The sequence below is a fragment of the Terrapene carolina genome, unplaced genomic scaffold (genome assembly GCF_002925995.2).
Source record: "Terrapene carolina triunguis isolate 2854851 unplaced genomic scaffold, T_m_triunguis-2.0 Scaffold838, whole genome shotgun sequence".
In the NCBI taxonomy this organism is placed as follows: domain Eukaryota; kingdom Metazoa; phylum Chordata; order Testudines; family Emydidae; genus Terrapene; species Terrapene triunguis.
The window spans coordinates 10,227,979-10,246,056 of NW_020665189.1; the positions used below are offsets into that span (position 1 = coordinate 10,227,979).

An 18,078-nucleotide genomic window follows, 5' to 3' on the forward strand; every position below is an offset into this window, starting at 1 on the left:
CTTGAGCTCCAGAGCTGAAAAATTGCTATGTGTCTGTTCAGACTTGGGCTGGAGCCAGAGCTCTGGGATGCTGTGAGAACTCAGTCTTCAGCCTGAGCCCCAAAGCTCAAGCCCTGGCAGCTTGAGTCAGCTGCCCGGGCCAGCCACAGCCATGCTGCAGGTCTTTTAATCCCATGTAGATGTACACCCAGTGGCCTCTCTGATTGTTGGCAGGCTTCCTACTTCTGATGTACTTAATTTTTTTTTTTTTTTTGCTGTTAGTTTTTGTGTCTTTGACTAGTTGCTCTGCAAATTCTTTTTTGACCTGCCTAATTATACTTTTGCATTTGACTTGCCAGAGTTTATGCTCTTTTCTGTTTTTCCTCTATAGGGTTTGACTGCCAGTTTTTAAAGATTGCCTTTTTGCCTCTAACCGCCTCTTTCACTCTGCTGTTTAGCCATGGTGGCATTTTTTTTATTTGGGGTATACATATAGTTTGAGCTTCTATTATGATATTTTTAAATAGTTTCCATGTAGCTTGCAGGGATTTCACAAAAAAAGTAAAATGTACAGAGTAGTAGTCTTGTGAGTAGATTTAGAAAATAAAAATAAATAGATAAAAAAGATTTGAACCATTTAATCTCAAAATCAGTCTGTGTTAGAACTGCTACACTACATTTATATATCAGGATACTTAGCATGTAAATACCCACCTGTGACATGGAGACAACCTCAAACCAACGCAGAATTCCAGGAAGTTTGTAAGCTGTAACAAATGATGTTCTCTCAATCCACATAGACTGTTTTTTTAAAAAAAGAGAGAATACAGGATTGAAACCTTAGTCTTTTCAGGATAGAAGTTGATAGAAATTACATTGCAAAATAAAAGATTAGGTAGAAAAATGACAGAATAATTTGTGCATAGAAAGACGCAGCAAAAGGAATCCAGCACAGCAATTTGTGGTTTACTGTTTCAAAACTAGGTCATCATTAAGCTCTCAGTCTATACAAGGTAAGGAACCCTCAAATTTCTATTCCAAGCTCTGCCACTATTTACTGTGTGATCTCTGGTAAATCACTTACTCTGGCCTTCTTTACTCTGAATTAAGAAACTTTAAGGAAAACAACTGGTCCTACCAGCAGTAGGAGTTCTGTATCTGAGTGCCAGAATTTTAACCACTTTGTTGCTGCAAGCAGGTTAGTCAGCGTGGTGGATTAAACTGCTAACAGCCTGCCTACCCTAATGTTCCTCCTATTATTGTTACCACGGGGAGCCAAGTTGGTGGTAGCAACAGTGGGAAATTTTAACAACAGGTCTAATGCAGATACAGACTCACTGTCTCAACTGCCCCATATGTAAAACAGAAATACTAATATTTACCTTCCTCAAAAAGTACCATGTGTTACTACAGTGTCTGATTCTCAGACAGACCCATTCCACATCACCATGCCAGGATGTTAAAAAGTTCTAGAACTGGGAGCACAAGATGCAGCTAGTGTCATGTGCTCTGGGTTTGGGACAGTGTGTACCGTCCCTGCCCACGCAAGACCTATCACTAGCTAGTGCTGTTAGTCACTGATCAGAACAATACACATAATTTAAGTGCTTCATACAATTTTGAAATAAGGTGCTCTTACAAATCTGAAAACCTAAGTTGTTTTCCCCACCCACCTCTGACAGCACTCAACTGTACAATTTTATGATATAATAAAACTTCATATATTTATTCCTCTAAAGTAAGAAAACTTACCACACTGTTGTATATGACATTATAAAAATCATATAATTTATAGCACTTGTAGATCTCAAAGTGTATTAAAACTATAAACATTATTTGTAGTTGCTGCATTATTGAACAGCTGATGTGAGTCAATATGGCATATACAGTACTCAGCACTTCACATGAGTGATGAAAACAGACAATTTACACTCCTTAGCCCATACTGGTAGCTTATGAGTGGAGCAGTTATTAAGTACTAGTGGTGATGCATTTTATTGATATGTATTTACATTTTGTCTTGTTTAACAATAGAAAATTTTACTAGAGAACTTTTCTGCGTAACCAAACTATATTTAACTTACTTAACTGAGAGGTTTTACCTAAAATTCAAACGATGAAGTATTACGATAATAAAATGGGAAATTAGGGTACAAATCAGGAAATGTAAAATGAGAATATGTTGAAAAGTACTTAGAGTAATGTAGAAATAGAGAAGCCCTAGATTTAAATTGTACTGTAGTTGAAATGAAAATAGGTCGTTTCAGATCTTGAAACTAGGCCTTCCATAGTGGGGCAGCCGGGCATGACTATTAAAGGATTAAGCTCTGAATTCACAACCACAGCAACTCCAACATGTTTTACAAAGATGCTGCCATGTCAAAAAATTACTTACAGCAAATTCATTTTCAGGGTCAACAGATCCTTTCCTGACTGGTCTTGAGTAGTGGAATCGTTGAACATAGTTGGATTTATAAAAGCTGAAAGATTTAAAGAAGATGTAAAAAGCATAATTCAAGCACAGCTGGATTCCACCATCGAAGTAACTGGTTTTCTTTTTGTCTGATTTTAAATTAAGTGTCATTTAGTGTTCACGAAAAGCGCAGCAGTAACAGCATGGAAAACTGAAAACATTTATCCACCAAACAGGGACAGTAGCACCAAGTTTCATCACTGATGTGCCTCGACTGTGACCTGGAGGATGTGGGCGTTTCAGAATACGGATGAAATACTTAGGGGAAGCTGTAGAGGAGGTTTTTGCTTTTATTGACACCCACCTCTGAATTATGTTTTATGGATTGACCCATAAAGCGCTGTATATTGTTAAGACCACTACGTGACCAAGTGGAGTAGATGATATTTTATTTTGGACTTAAATGTGTGCTTGTTCAAACACGTCCCATGCCAAATCAGTTGATCGGATCTCCTGATAATTCTGCTTACAACACAGCAAAATAGCTGTTTATTAAACATGTGAAGCCATAAACAACTATTTCTTTTCACATATGGATGGATTTTGAATAAACTCTAATAGAAATGGAATAGCAAGGTTGAATACACCAGTAGCATAGAATATCAGGGTTGGAAGGGACCTCAGGAGATCATCTAGTCCAACCCCCTGCTCAAAGCAGGACCAATCCCCAGACTGAAATTTGCCCCAGATCCCTAAATGCCCCCCTCAAGGATTGAACTCACAACCCTGGGTTTAGTAGGCCCATGCTCAAACCACTGAGCTATTCCTCCCCCCAGAGCATCTTCATACTATGATCTCCTTAGCTAAAAAATAATCTTCAACTACTGTTGCACTGCAAGAGGAACATATACCGCCCCCCGCCCCAACCACTTTACCATACTATTATAGAGGATTGAGCGGTAACTTGAAAAGAACACAAAACATACAGTCCTGGCCCTTTAAATATTGTACTACCCAGGAGACTTTATTTATTTATAGGAATTCAATTTAAAGCAAAGCCAAGCAGAGATTGACTTTGCAGGACAAAAACAATGTTATAGGTCTAAGTGCAACTTACATAAATATTTCCAGAAAGAACTTCAAAAATGATCTGGTATTTTGGCAGAGTAGGCTTAGAAAACAAAGAGCCGAGTTTGGCCAAAGAGCACTCTCATTTTGCTCATTATTGGGAGTGTAGGATTCCTGAACTAGGTGACAACCATTGAAATCACCTCTTTGATAAATCACACTGTTTAAAGAGGCATATCAATTCAAATAATTTTATATAACCCCTTTTAGGACAGAAATGTTCAACCACTTTACTAGAACGAATACACTAAAATCACCTCTTACGAATAAGAATTATAGTTACAAACAAGTACTCTTCTCAAAAATAAATCCTTCCTATTATTGGTGGAAGAAATTTAGTGCAGTCTGGCTGAGTTCTGCAGCTGAGACACGATTTCAAAATCTTACATAAGGCAAAAGATTTTCCTTTATGTAGAGGATTTCAAGAGTCTTACAGTCACCAAGTTCAAACTATGGCTGGCACTGCAGTGACTTTAAAGTCCAGTGAAAGAGGGACAGATTCACTGAGGTGCTTGTCAGTCACCATTTATAAAAAAAATTCAGGTTGAAACTGGGAGCAACAAATTACATTTCATCTCAAAATAAGAGAAATGTGCTTGTTCCCATCCTTTTAGTTTAGGTGGCTCATTCATGCTTTTGCATTCTGGACTAGTTGCAATATCTGTAAAGATGCTACTGACAAACCTGCAGACAAAGAATTGCAGTAATCCATTCTGAATGTAACAAAAGCCCGTGGAACAGTTTATAAATCAGAAAGAGCCAGGCAATGGATTCTAACTGTATTTAATAAGATAATAAAAAGCTGTTGAACTTTCAGCCTTCTTTCTGAAGAGACTTAATGCCAATATTGTTAAAGGTAACCCCCACATTCCTTCAAATGTGGAACTGCGTGACATCATCCTTCTCGAGCAAAATGCAGCTGCCTCACATTGCTTTCAGAAAATTCTCTTAGCTAAGAATCAAGACCCTTTTATTCAACTCAGAAGATATCACTGAGTCTTATATTTCTGCTAAGCTGCCTGAACAGGATTAGACTAAAAAGATAAGGATAATTGGCTGTTATCTGTGTATTCCTGAAAAGAAAGATGTTACCTATCACTGATCAGTTCCAAGGAGGGCATGTATAGTGCTAATATCCTTGCCATATATGACAGCTGAATAGGTTGGGTGAAAGTTGCTCCTGAGAGCAGATTTGAACCAAGCTAGCATATTTCTACCCCATTAAAGATATACATTTTTCTTCCTGTTGAATCAAAGCCTTCTAAACCAATACAAGGAACACCAGCAATTCACCTCTACGGTAAGCTAAGCTTTACCATTATCTGCCTTACTTTAATAGTAAGGGCACACTGAAAAGGGAATTCAGTTTTGACCACTTTTTCCTAGGACTACTAGTAGCAATAAGAGATCTGAAACTGGATCAGCTAGATGATTATTAACATGTGGGACATCAGGACCCAGATATGTTTCTGGGAAGGAAGAGTTTTTGGGGGATGGAGCCAGTCCCCGGGAACAAAAGGCTTCCCAGGAGCATTGTGAGCCCCCGGCAACTGGGTACAGAGGGAGGTGAGACCCGTGAATCCAATCCAGACTTGGACTTAGGAGGAAGAGCCACACACCCTCGGGCACCAGGTGGCAGCAGGATTCTCCCTCCCCAGTCTATGAACTCAGGGACCAGGCTTCTGAGGGAAGAGTGAGATGAGAGTATTGCTCAGGAGAGGCTAAGCAGGGAAGGAAGGTGTCAGGAAGGACCCAAAAATAATTATGAGTAGACATGTTGGGAAAATTATAGAAAATAAGAGAGTGCCATGCAAACACTAGTGAGTTTTAATGTTCAGAGGTGACAGTAGCTGTCTCAGGCAGGAAGGGCAAGCAGGATGAGTGGTGTCACTGTTCCTGGAGCTCCAGGGCTCTCTGAATTAGGCATGGTGGAAGAACAGAAAGGCAGCAGTTGTAGAGATGCTGTCTTGGTGTTGCTGAAACCACCAGAGGTGACATCACTGGGAAGAGAGGGAGAGGAGCATTGCCCCTGAGGCTACAATGGCATATAAAGTAGTTTTTAAACTGGACCTGCCTCTGCTCCTCTACTAATATTGGTTCTGCTGCCCCCAGTGCTCACCTGTGTGTGTTTGTTGGTTATTGCTACAAGCCAGGTAGATCTTCTTTTAATCTAAACCTATCCCTAGTTCCGTAGTGCTGCTGCTCTTAGCCAATGCTTTAAATAAGCAGTATCAGGAGGGAATTTGAAGGAACTAACATTTGCTTGCTTCCAATTCCCATTGCACCTCACCCTGTAGGCTGTGAGGAAGTGTATTAGCAAAAACAGTGGCATTGATTTGGAGGTCAGAGAAGTATACAAATTCATGTTCTGTTCTAGAAAAACAACAACACATCCTCCATCCCCTGCAATTTCCCCAGGGAACGGGGATAAGAGGCTGCGAACTGTGTTTTAGGGAGAAGAAAAGCAGACTGTGGCAAAACACTACCATGGCACACAACCGTTCAGTCCCACTGAAATCAATGAAGCTGCAGTGCGTATATATTAAAACAGAATTTGGCTGCCTAGCCAGAGTAAGTTGGGCTTTTTTCTGTAAGCAGACGATAGTGTTTACATGGCTGATGAGATTCTCTGAAATGTCAGGAAAAATAAATTTAGTAACTGAGATAAGTGAATGCACCTTGGCTCACCAATAAATTGGCTGTATTAATAAACTAATTAGTTCTCCTTAGACTATTAACCCAGATTCTCACACCTTTTATGGTAACATTTATCCAACAAAAATAAACTTACTTTATGATTTGATCGGGTACTGGCTTATTTTTGAATCTGGTATGCTCCTCCAAAACTGGTTGCACAGTAAAGCACTGAATGTCTAAAATCACACAGGTTAAGGACATATGAAAGATATTATGTAGCCTGGAAAACAAAGAACATATTGTCCAAGAGCAGTCTTCCTAAGATTTTTATTCTAGAGAGGAAATATTTGGCGTTAACACTGAAAAAACAGACTAATTTTGAGATATATACAATACGGTATCAGTTATCTGAGTAGGTTTACTGTTAGGTTAGAGTGCTTGTGAGTTAATTTATCACACTGAACAGTTTATTGTATTACAAAACAAAGACTATTTGATACAAATATTTTCATTACTTAACTTGGACATAGGCATAGTGCGTGGCAGCAATTGGCAAAATGTCATGATGTTTAAAGTTTTAGATCTTTGTCCAAATTACTGTGTGTCTGTAACGGGGTCGGCACCTGCCTCTTGTGCATGGCCCCTATTCTCTGGCCGATAGTACCCGCAAACACAGTTCTTTCACGGGGGGGGGGTGGCCCCCACCTCTCGAGGATGGCCCCCTTTCGGTTAGGTGTGAGCCTGCTTTTCTTTTTTGGTCTTACATCAGGGTGGTGCCTGCCTCTTGCAAGCACCCCACCCCAGCCACTGGTTCTCTTGGCTAGGCTTTGGCAGCTCAGCCCTCTGGCCAAGCCGTACACGGTGTCCCCCCTTCCGGGGTATACAGTCCTGAGTTCTTATCATGGCCCTGGTATGGCGCCATAGTTCTTAGGTTTCTTCCCCGAGGTACTGCCTTCTTCATCTACCCAGCCGGAGCCCATTTCGGTACCCTCAGCTGGTGTCTTTTTCAGCAACCCTCCCTGGGCTCAGTCTGCAACCAGACGAGCAGGACCCATCTCAGTGCCCCTCACCTGGTCTGGCCAGGTCTTGGGATCAATCCCCTGGGCCCTGCCTGCCTGCCTGACCTTTTCATGGTCCTGCTGCTACTCTATCCATCCAGCCAGGCACCTGGTCTTTGGCAGCCTCTGGTGGGCCCAGTTGTGTCAGGTGAGCTCTCTGCAGTGAGCTATCCGCAGTCCTGCTGTTCTCCTAGCCAGCCAGGCACCTGGTCCTCTCTGATCAACAGGGCCGGCTTTAGGCCAATTCGCCCGATTCCCTGGAATCGGGCCCCACGCTTAAGAGGGCCCCGCGCTGGCGCCTTTTAAATTTTTACTCACCCGGCGGCGCTCCGGGCGGGTCTTCAGCGGTATTTTGGCGGCGGGCCCTTCACTCGCTCTGGGTCTTTGGCGGCATTTCGGCGGCGGGTCCTTGAGTGCCGCCAAAGACCCGGAGCTAGTGAAGGACTCGCTGCCGAAGTGCTGCCAAAGACCCAGAGCGCCACTGAGTGAGTACAAATCGGGCCCCGCACTTGCTAAAGCCGGCCCTGCTGATCAAGGTCCACACAGCAACTGAAGGCTCTGCTCTGCTACTTCCCTTTTATCTGGCCCTTCTGGCCTCTTATTGGTCGCTCCAGCAGCCCCCTCTAGGCTGCCTGGAGGACTTCTCACTGCTCTATTCTAAGGCAGGGTGATGCAGGGCCACGAGGCCTCCAGACCTAGTCCACCCGGCCACAGTATCACGTGTGTCTTAGATTTCCATTTTATAGGTGGGTGCTTAGTTCCAATAGAATATTGCGTGGGCATAAATCATATTCTTACACATTTCACTCAAGCACTTACGGTCAGATTCTGCCATCTTTCCTTATGTGTAGTAGTGCCTTGCTCTGTGACTAGTCCCATTCACATTACCTAGGTGTAAGTTGCTCTTTATTCTGAGCAAGGACGTCAGACTCTGACCCTTAGAGAGGAAATATAGTGATTAAGACACTGGACTGGGACTCATGAGATCTGGGTTCCAGTGTTATCTTGGGCAACAGTGTCTGTCTCTCTGTGCTTCAGTTCCCCATTTGTAAAATTGAGGTAATATTACTTCCCTACCTCACTAGAGCGTTAAGATCAAGAATGCATGTGAGGTGCTCAGATACTACAACGATGACTGCCATAGGGAAGCCTACAAACAGGGCCGGCTCCAGCATTTCTGCCGCCCCAAGCAAAAAAAAAAAAAGCCGCGATTGGCGGTGGCAGTTCAGCGGCAGGTCCTTCGCTCCTAGAGGAAGTGAGGGACCTGCCGCTCCCGAATTGCCGCAGGTGCCGTCCCTCTCCCTTGGCCGCCCCAAGCACCTGCTTGTTAAGCTGGTGCCTGGAGCCGGCCCTGCCTACAAATAACAAATACACCGATTTTAAAAGGAGATAAAAATAATCCTGGGTTTAAACCGTAATATCTGATCCTTTGGTTACCCTTTGCTTCCCCACAGTGAATTCTGGGGACATTTGAATCCGGATCCAAACCAGTGGCTCTCTAATGGTCCAGATTAGAACATGAGGAAAAGGAGACAAGAAGTGAGCGATCTACCAGGAACATTCCAAACAACAAAATATCTTTAAGTCCTTTTCAAAATAAAGTGGAGAATGCTGATTTGAGATGGATTTGATGATTTAGCACATTCCAAAGGCTAGGAACCCCCACAGCCATGGCACCACTGCCTGGTGACATAAGGAATGACAGTGGGATCTATAAAGGGCAGGTGGTGTACAAGGGCAGTTTCAATCACAAGTGTTCAAGGAGGTCATGCATGTGGCCTTTAATGAAGGTCTTGAATGAAAAGCCTGTAAAAGACAGGAATGCCACTTTAAAGGTAGCCAATGCCATTGCTCACCACTGTTGTTACAATGCCAAGTTGGTAAAGGTAAACTGTGTGTGAACTTGAAAGAAGACTAAAATAGGCAGAGTGCCCCAGAACTGGGGGGGACGGGGGGAGGAGAGGGTGGGCACACAAGCCTTAGAAGAGAAACAGCCTATATATGTGAAACTGGAAACTGAGGTGTCATGTAAATAGGTGCTCGTCACTTTTATGAAATGATCACTCTCTAAAGCTGAATTCCATCATATATGGCTGGTGCCGCAGCGCCCTGTCAGCTCTGGAGAGCTGAACTCTGGTGAACCGCCTCCTCCAGAGTTTTCAAATGTACTCATGTTTGCTCATTAGTTTTGCTTTTCATCAAAACAAAAAACAAACAGAAAAAACCCCAAGTCCAACAAAGGCTTTTCAAACATTAAGGCTTGTCTACAAGATGTGTTAGTGCAGCACCAACTGGGGTAGAAATTCTAGTGCACACCAGCATGTTGTGCATTAACTGGCCTGTGTGGACCCTGCTGGTGTGCAGCACAAGTTTCCTAGCACGTGTTAACATAGTACCACAGGACAACATCAGCACACACTAGGAAACTTTTAGTACACACCAGAATCCACTTGGCTAGTTAGTGCACAACATGCTAAGGTGAGCACTAACTAATTATGTAGACAAGCCCTAAGTGCAGTAGTACAGGTGCATTTTGGGGATGAAGGGGGAGTATTGTTCAGAATTATGTCACTGTGCCACCAGGGTGTTTCTAACACAAGCAAAGGATTTTTGAGAAGGAGAGAAAATACCCAAGCTGGTGAGACAAGACATGTGTCAGTGACTAAGTAGATTTAAACTTAGATTTCAAGTGTTAGAAAAGCATGTGCATGATTTATTTACAAGCAGTTCTAGGAAGCCAGCCGATATAGCCCCGACCATTGTTGTGTGTCGCTTTTGAGGACAATTACAATATACTGTTCAAATAAAAATGAAGAGTGTTTGGTTCTTACAATAGACTTCTGAAATGATGCCCAGCAGGTAGCAACAGGCGGGGTGGATGTCAAAAGCTATCACATCTGTACGCTAAAGTATGTTTTTTGAAGAGAGGGTGGAGGATAAATTAAGTACAATCAGAGCTTCTTTTTAAGTGCTTCCCCTCCACCCCCCATGAGTGTTGGGGACTGAGAAAGGAACAGATGATATCTCGACAACCTGTTATGAAGTATTCTTAAAAGATATGCATAATGGTTACAAGACTTTAGGTGCATGTTCAGTAAGTGAGTCGGGCCATTAAAAACCATAGTACAAAATAACTAACTGAATAGTGAAACATTTATATTTATGATGTTTCAACAAAATATTGCCTTTTCTTATAATTCAGAAATATCCTGGAAATGAAAAGAACCAAGAAATATTGGAAAGATGTAAATAATACTGATAATATGGTGTGAAAGCACATGAATTAACTAAATTTAGCAGTTCATAACATTGGATGTTACAGACAGACCACATGCATGAATTGTATTTAATAACAACACTTTGCGCTGGCAGCCCTCCAACTGAGCCTGTCAAAGTGCTTGCCAAACAATAGGAATTCATCCTCACAGTTCTCCTGTGCGGTAAAAAATCCTTACTCTCCTTTTTTACAACTGAGGGACAAAGAGGGGAAACAACTTGCTCAAGGTCATACCGTGCATCTGTTGCACATCCAGAAAAAAATAACATTTGCTGGTGCTCAGTCCTGTGAGGAATGTAGGAATATTTTAGCAATGCAGGTTACAGATTTTGACTGAACTAATAATTGTCAGTGGAACATCATGCCCATCTTATTTTGTCTGTTCCACACAGGTTATGACTGCTAGTCTCACCCTCAATTCAATTCAGTGCAGTTTCTATCTATTACCAGTTCAGAACATAATATATTTTTCTTCCATTTGCATCCTCTAGTTCAGGGATTCCCAAACTTGGTTCGCAGCTTGTTCAGGGTAAGCCCCTGGCGGGCCGCGAGACGCTTTGTTTACCTGAGCGTCCGCAGGTATGGCCGCTTGCAGCTCCCAGTGGCAACGGTTCGCCATTCCCAGCCAATGGGAGCTGCAGGAAGGGGCTTACCCTGAACAAGCCGCAAACCAAGTTTGGGAACCCCTGCTCTAGTTAATCCCTCACTGTTCTTCCTTTTGCTTTTCCAGTTCAGACCAGTGTACTTAGGCAAGTTAGCCAGTTTAAACAAAAAAACCCAATAGGTCATATGTACCTGCAAACATTTGCAGATTTTTGTTTTCCTAAAATCAGACCAAAACTTTTGAAGTTCTAGGGTAGGATTTTTAAGAACCATCAATGTTGGCATAACTCTGCTCCTATTGAAACCAATGGGAGTTTTACCATTGATTGCAGTCAGGGCCGGCTCTGGCTTTTTTGCCACCCCAAGCAAAAACAAACCAACAAACAAACAGGATGCAAACTTTCGGTGCCACTTATTTGGCGGCTCGTGGCTGCCTCCCCCGGCTGCGCTGGCAAACCTCTGGGCGGGCGGCGGCTGCACTCTGGCTAACAGGACTCCCTGTACTGCAGACGTGCCCCGGGCAGCGGAGTGCGCGCCCTGGCTAGCAGGGGGAGGGAAGCGGGGGGGGAAAGAGAAAAGGGGGGCAGCCAGGGCGCTCGCCACACGGCCTCTCCCACCGCGCCACCTGCCGGGAGGGCTCTGCACCGCTCCCGCCTGCAGGTGAATTGAAAGTTGTCGGTTGGCGTGGAGGGAAGGACACGGGCTGCCGGGCTTGCTGCAGACCTGGCACCAGCTGGGGCAGATGGAGCGCGCAGCCCGCTCCCAGCAGGGCGCTCCCCTCCTCCGCGCCGCCGCCCCCTACAGTGGCGCACTGAAAGTCGTCGATGCAACAAAAGAAAAACAAACAAACAAACAAAAAAACACAAGGGTGCAGGGCGGCCGGAGCAGCGAACCAAAAAAAAAAAGGCAGCCATGCCACCCTAAGATTGGACGGAATGCCGCCCCTTAGAATCTGCCGCCCCAAGCACGAGCTTGCTCGGCTGGTGCCTGGAGCCGGCCCTGATTGCAGTGTGAAGTTCCACAACAGCACAAGAGGCCCATTGTGTTAGGTGCTGTAGAGACATAGAGTAAGAGACAGTCCAACCCACAAAAAGTTTACACAATCTGTTTTCAGCATGATGTGAAGGGAATTAGACATACAATTGCTGTTCGCATTAATGGGAGTTGTGTATAGTAACTCTCCACTTAACGTCCTCTCGATCTTACATCCCTGCTCAATTACAGAACATGCTCCATTTAAAGTTGTGCAATACTTCGCTATAACGTTTGGCTGCCTGCTTTGTCCACAGCTGGCAGCCCCCCTATCAGCTCCCCTACACCCCTCCCCACTACAGTGCCTCTAGCCTGCTGGCAGACCCCGCAGATCAGCGCCTTTCCCCTCCTCCCTCCGCCTCCTGCCCACGGCAATCAACTGGCTTGCGACGTTCAGGAGGGAAGGGAGAGGAGCGAGGACTCGGCGCGCAGGCTCCCCCTCCCTCCTGCCCTCTGAACATCGCAAGCCAGCTGATTGCCGCGGGCGGGATGGAGGGCGGAGGTGCGAGGACGCGGTGTGCAGACTAAATGGGGGGGGGAGGAGAAGAGGCGGGTCAAGGGTGGGGGTTTGGGGAAAGGGGCGGGCGGAGGGTTGAGCACCCCGCCCCTGGTGCTTGCAGAGTAGGGGAAGCTGCCGCTGCTGTTGCACAGTGCTTCTCCTAGCCTACAGCACCTCCTAGCCTACACCACCTTGCCTGCCTCATTGTCTCCAGTGCCAGTGGGCTGTGCCTGTGTGGGGTAAGGTGGGGGCACCTCCCAACTATAGTACTGTACTGTACTGTATGGCAAAAAAAAAATTCCCTGGAACCTAACCCCCCCATTTACATTCATTCTTATGGGGAAATTGGATTCGCTTAACATTGTTTCACTTAAAGTCACATTTTTCAGGAACATAACTACAACTTTAAGTGAGGAGTTACTGTACATGGTACTGCACACACATGCTGAATATATGCCTTTCCATAAAATCATTTTATAGTGATTTAGTTCACAGTGCTGCACTGCCTCAATCGACAGATTTACACCATACTACTGTACAGGAGCCCCTTGTCTGTAGGCACCTTCCTACTTAACATAACTCCACCTTAGAATCATAAGGTTAGAAGGGACTGCAAGAGTCATCTAGTCTAACTGCTGCCAAGATGCAGGATTTGTTGTGTCTAAAACACCCCAACATAGATAGCTATCAGCCTCCTTTCATAACCCTTCAGTGAAGGAGCTTCCACAAGCTCCCGAGGCAGTCTGTACCATGGTCCTATCGTTCTTGCAGTTAGGAAGGTTTTCCTGAGATTCAATCTAAATCTGCTATGCTGCAGTTTGAACCTATTGCCTTTTGTCCTGCCCTCTGTGGCAAGGGAGAACAACTTTTCTACATCCAGCCTTGTATGTCTTGAAGCCACATCTGCTTACTAATACTGGCAAAATCCCTTTTTCTCTGAACCAAGTACATCTACAGGCAAGCAAAGCCGCTCAATTCTGTTTTTTCATTGTTAAGAGGATTTGAGGATGCTCAGCACCTCATGAGACACTCAGAACTTTGAATGATCAAGTCCCCTAGAGCCAACCTCAGTAACAGTGATTGCCATCGCTGTATACCATGATTCACAGGAACCATGAACTTCAACAGTGTTGCTATCAGACTCCCTTGACAAAACAAGTTTTTCCTTATTCTGTAAATTCCTATCTTTAAGGATACATTGACCAGGAGAGTTTTTCATATCCTCTCCAGGGGCTGAGGTGGTGTTCATCTTCTCTGCATTTGGGAACTGGCTCATCAACTGTGCTTGGAAATCTTCTCTCCGCTCATACTCCTTCCCACGGTAGATGAACACTTTGTTCTGCAAGAGACAAATACTAGATTTCTTAGACTGGAAAGTCTTTGGGGCAGGGCCTGTGTGTGTGTTTGTATAGGGCCTAGCACTGTGGGGTCTCTGAACCTGATAGTGGCCTCTAATTGTTTCAGAAATATAATAATTGATTATAACCCACTTCCACTAGCTCCAGGAAAGTGTCACTGATTCCCCAAAGAAAATAGTTCATGCTGTGAGACAGAAAAAGGAAAAAAAGGCTGAATTCAGAATGTGCCTTTACAGTAGTAATTAAACAGGCAATGGGGAGGTGGGTGAAATATTAAAATTCCTTTTCTTCTTTCCCCTTTATGAAAGAGACGTGCTTTATATGTATAAATTCTCTTCTCCCCATCCCTCTCCCCCAGTATTATAAACTTCTCATTTACAGCACAGTCAATTCCAAGGAGTTCTTGTCTGTCGTTCAGCGTACGTGGTGTGACGAGATCGGGAAGGGAAGAAGCAGTTGCCCTTATAAATATGTGAAACACACCCATTCAGTGTTAATTTTTGAAGCAGGGGGAAAATTCATTATTATTAAATTAAATTAAAGTGAGTAGTCAAATACTTTAACCTAAATACCTAACACCTAAAACCTAAAAATAAGGTGAAATTCTCTCCTCTGCAGGCGTTCTACTGAATGTCCTCCACGTAAAATCAGACTGTAAGGCTGAACTGGTGAAGGGAGGCATTGCATTGCTACTCAAACATGAGGGTGTATTTCACCCTAGCCCAAGTCTCTGCTGGAGCCACAACATCCATGCTGCTATTAGCGCACTAGCCTGAGTGGAGCTAGCACCAGTCTGTCTACATGGGCTGGGAGGCTTGTTTCCAGCTGCAGTGTAGATATACTCTTAGTGTGCAATTGCAGGGTCCACACGACCAGTTAGGTGCAGCAACCTAGAGCACTGTAGACTTAACCTAAGCTTTCCATGCACTATCTCGTCTCTCTGACAAGCCCCCAGAAGTGTGGACACGTATCCTTCAGGTGTAGCTAAGGAGCAGTTCAGATGTCATCTTTTGTTCGCTCATAATGAGAGCTACCAAAAATTACAAATGTGTGTGAAAATGAACTAGATTTTAAGGTTTGATATGAACTTCAAATGTCATTTCATTGCTTCCTGGTACCCTGTACCTTCATTAGTCTGTGAAATATGTAACATTTGGGAAGCCTTTGCTTACTTATAATATCTTGTAAGGATTCAGCATGCTGCCTTTTTACTCCATCACTACTACTATGAAGGTATTCTAGTCTACAAGGGAAATCAGAATAACGACACGATCAACTTAGACGCATTTCCATCCGGGAAGGCTTTAATGTGCTATTATAACAAGTAATACTTCAGATAATTGTGAAATCTGGTGCCAATGCAGGATTAAATGAAGATCAGTTTTCCCCAGAGACTAAGTACATTTTTACTAGTACCGTGCAGTGGTGTTTTTATGAGTATAGAAAAATATAGTTGAAGGAGAAATATACAAAGTAGAGACTTACCCTGAGAAATGTGGGAAATCCTTGGCCATAATATCCGACGGCAAAGTAATCTGGTTTAGGCCTCAAAATTTTCATGATGTTTTCATAAAATTTAGCTTGTTGAATCTGAAATCAAAAATGGTTTCTCAGTCTTGTTGTTTCAGAATCATAATACTTCAAGGAAAATGGTTTCTATATTTAAATTATTACCGGGATAACTTTTAAAAAATACAGCATTCAGTCACTCTTTACACAGTTTTCTTGTGCCACATTGTTTTATAAATTGTTTATGTAAGCATAATACACAGCAAAATTAAATGGGGTCAAACAATTTAAAATGTATGCAAAGTCAGGTAATCCCTAATTAACAAGTTTGGAAACAAGCTGTCAAACACCTCAGAATTATACTAGGTAGGATCCATAGTAGCTAGTAACTTCATTGATAAGGTTAGTGAGATAATGAGCTTGAAAATGTTTCATGTCCTTAATGTAGCTTGGTGAGGACTGGGCCAGCTGTTCAGAATAATGGTAGCAGTGGTAAATAAGGGGCAGATGTACGTATGCTATACTGAGTTGAGAACAGTGCTTCATTTTATTGATTGTGTTCTCAAGTATAACATTGCATTTAGTCTGGGCTATGTAAATGTGGTCTGCAAGAGATTTTTTTTAAAATAAGGATTATAATCTTTTGATTTATGACATACAGAGGAAGTCTGAAAAAAGTGCATGTGTGAGGAGTGGTCAGGATTCCTCCAGATTTGTTTTTCACCTTAAACATTTCAGGAATATCAAGTTTTGACTCCCCTGGAAGGTTCGGCTATGTGTTCATTTTGAGCTCTAACACCTTCACTGAAATGGCAAAGGTGTTGAATCTTCAAAAAAGGCTTCTTTATTCAAAATTTGGATTCGTTATTGAGGATAAATATGTGTGAGTAAAAACAAAACACACAGTGTTTAAACAGCCGGCCTAAAAATCCCCTCCACTTTCATTTTCTCAGCTTTCATTCTATTGGCTCTTGTGATGGCACCACTTCACTAGTTCTCCAGTCACCACAGGCTCTTCCAGGCTTGACAGGATCTGAAATTCTAATGTCAAAAGCATATGGGGGCGCGGGGGGATATTTTAAACCTTTCTTTCTACACCATAAAGAAGAACCAAAAAAGGGGCACAAGGCTATTTTATGTCGTTTAGGGAATTTTTAAACCCTGCAAGTCAATTAATGCAAAGTAACCACTCCTGGGAATTGCTTTGTCTCATGTAATCTTATCTCTAGAATAGTGTCAAATGATTAAATATGCATACATACATATATAATAATTAACCACTTTTATAAGGCTCTTTAGCACAGGAACTTTATTATTTAATTTGTCAAACTTCAAGGCATGATCGCTGACAAAGTAAAGAATGTGAAATGATCTAAAAATGAATATGGATCACAAATTCCTATGGACTCTTCAAAAACTTGTCTACCTATCTACCATTTGAGAGTTCAAAAATATTTATTTATGTTCCTGAAATATTTTAGAGAGCCATTTATGTTCTTACCAGGTTCTGGCTTAGAAGTTCATAGTCAAAAACTTCCATTTCATACTGCTGTGCTAGCTCTTTGCATAAGGATATTGATTCTTCCCACATCTGCAAAGTAACCACATATTCTAAAGTAAAATTACACAGGTACAATCGAATACCAACAAATACGGTTTTAAGGAACCACTGTTTAACTATGTATCCTTATTGATTAGGCTATCTCTAAGCTGCAGTTATCTATTAACTGCACATATGGAATGGAAGACTCAAGGCACCCATAATTCCATGAGAGCAGCTTAATGTGCAGAGTAAAAATATTTTATGGTTCATTATAGATAGGAACAAGTGAGTTTCCGTTACAGTTACAAGAACACCGCCAAAAATCATCTGACCTTTCAGTATCCTCCAAACATAGGTACAGCATCTCCAAGGGCTCAGACACAAACTCCATGCACATTATATTGTGCTTTCTAGGGGCCCAATCCTGTAATCTATGCTCCCATAAGTAGTCCTTGATCAGGTGAAATGTCCTTTTCAGCTAAATGATCTTGAGACCAAACCACTGCCTGCCCACAAGACAGCAGCTTATTTCATTCCTCACAACATAATTTCTGTCTCAAGAAGAAACACTGGAAGGAAGGCATGCTGCAATGGACATAGTGAGCCAGATTTTCCAGTCTGCTAAGGGCATTTTGCTGTAAGCCTCACACAGTGATTTTAAAGCAGCTGGGAGACAGCAGGTGGACATCTCCCCCTCTGCAGAAAGACTGCTCGCTAGCAGAACATTGGCTTCGCTGCCTTCTGCACCATACACCCCTCACCCCAGCCCAGATAAGGGAAAGGAGAGAACATGCTGGGGATGGGATGGCAGGGAGAGCTCTGCTATATCTGATCCTCCACTGATGTAAGTCACTGCCAGTCTCATGAATTGGGGCCAGTCCTGCACATCTGTAACCTACACTTGGATTGGGCAGCCCTGAATCAGAGAGGTGCTACCAGCTGCCTGCAGCAATCTGTCCAAGCAGAGCTTGGCTGAAGTGGAGAATTAAAGCTATTGTGTATCTAGGGTTATGGTGCATGGAGAGGTATTGCTACACTGTCA

The 18,078-nt window shown here is 43.1% G+C and overlaps 1 protein-coding gene across 1 annotated transcript in view; it reads right to left on the minus strand.

The window, feature by feature from the left end:
- DOCK2 (dedicator of cytokinesis 2) overlaps positions 1 to 18,078 on the minus strand; it is a 489,427-nt gene that overhangs the window by 31,269 nt on the left and 440,080 nt on the right. Inside the window, exons 39-44 of the mRNA XM_026660847.2 lie at positions 16,995 to 17,084; positions 15,470 to 15,574; positions 13,824 to 13,965; positions 6,312 to 6,393; positions 2,375 to 2,459; positions 694 to 780 (exon numbers count right to left, since the gene is read on the minus strand). Coding sequence (XP_026516632.1) covers positions 694 to 780; positions 2,375 to 2,459; positions 6,312 to 6,393; positions 13,824 to 13,965; positions 15,470 to 15,574; positions 16,995 to 17,084 — 591 coding nt within the window. The remainder of the gene's footprint in view (positions 1 to 693; positions 781 to 2,374; positions 2,460 to 6,311; positions 6,394 to 13,823; positions 13,966 to 15,469; positions 15,575 to 16,994; positions 17,085 to 18,078) is intronic.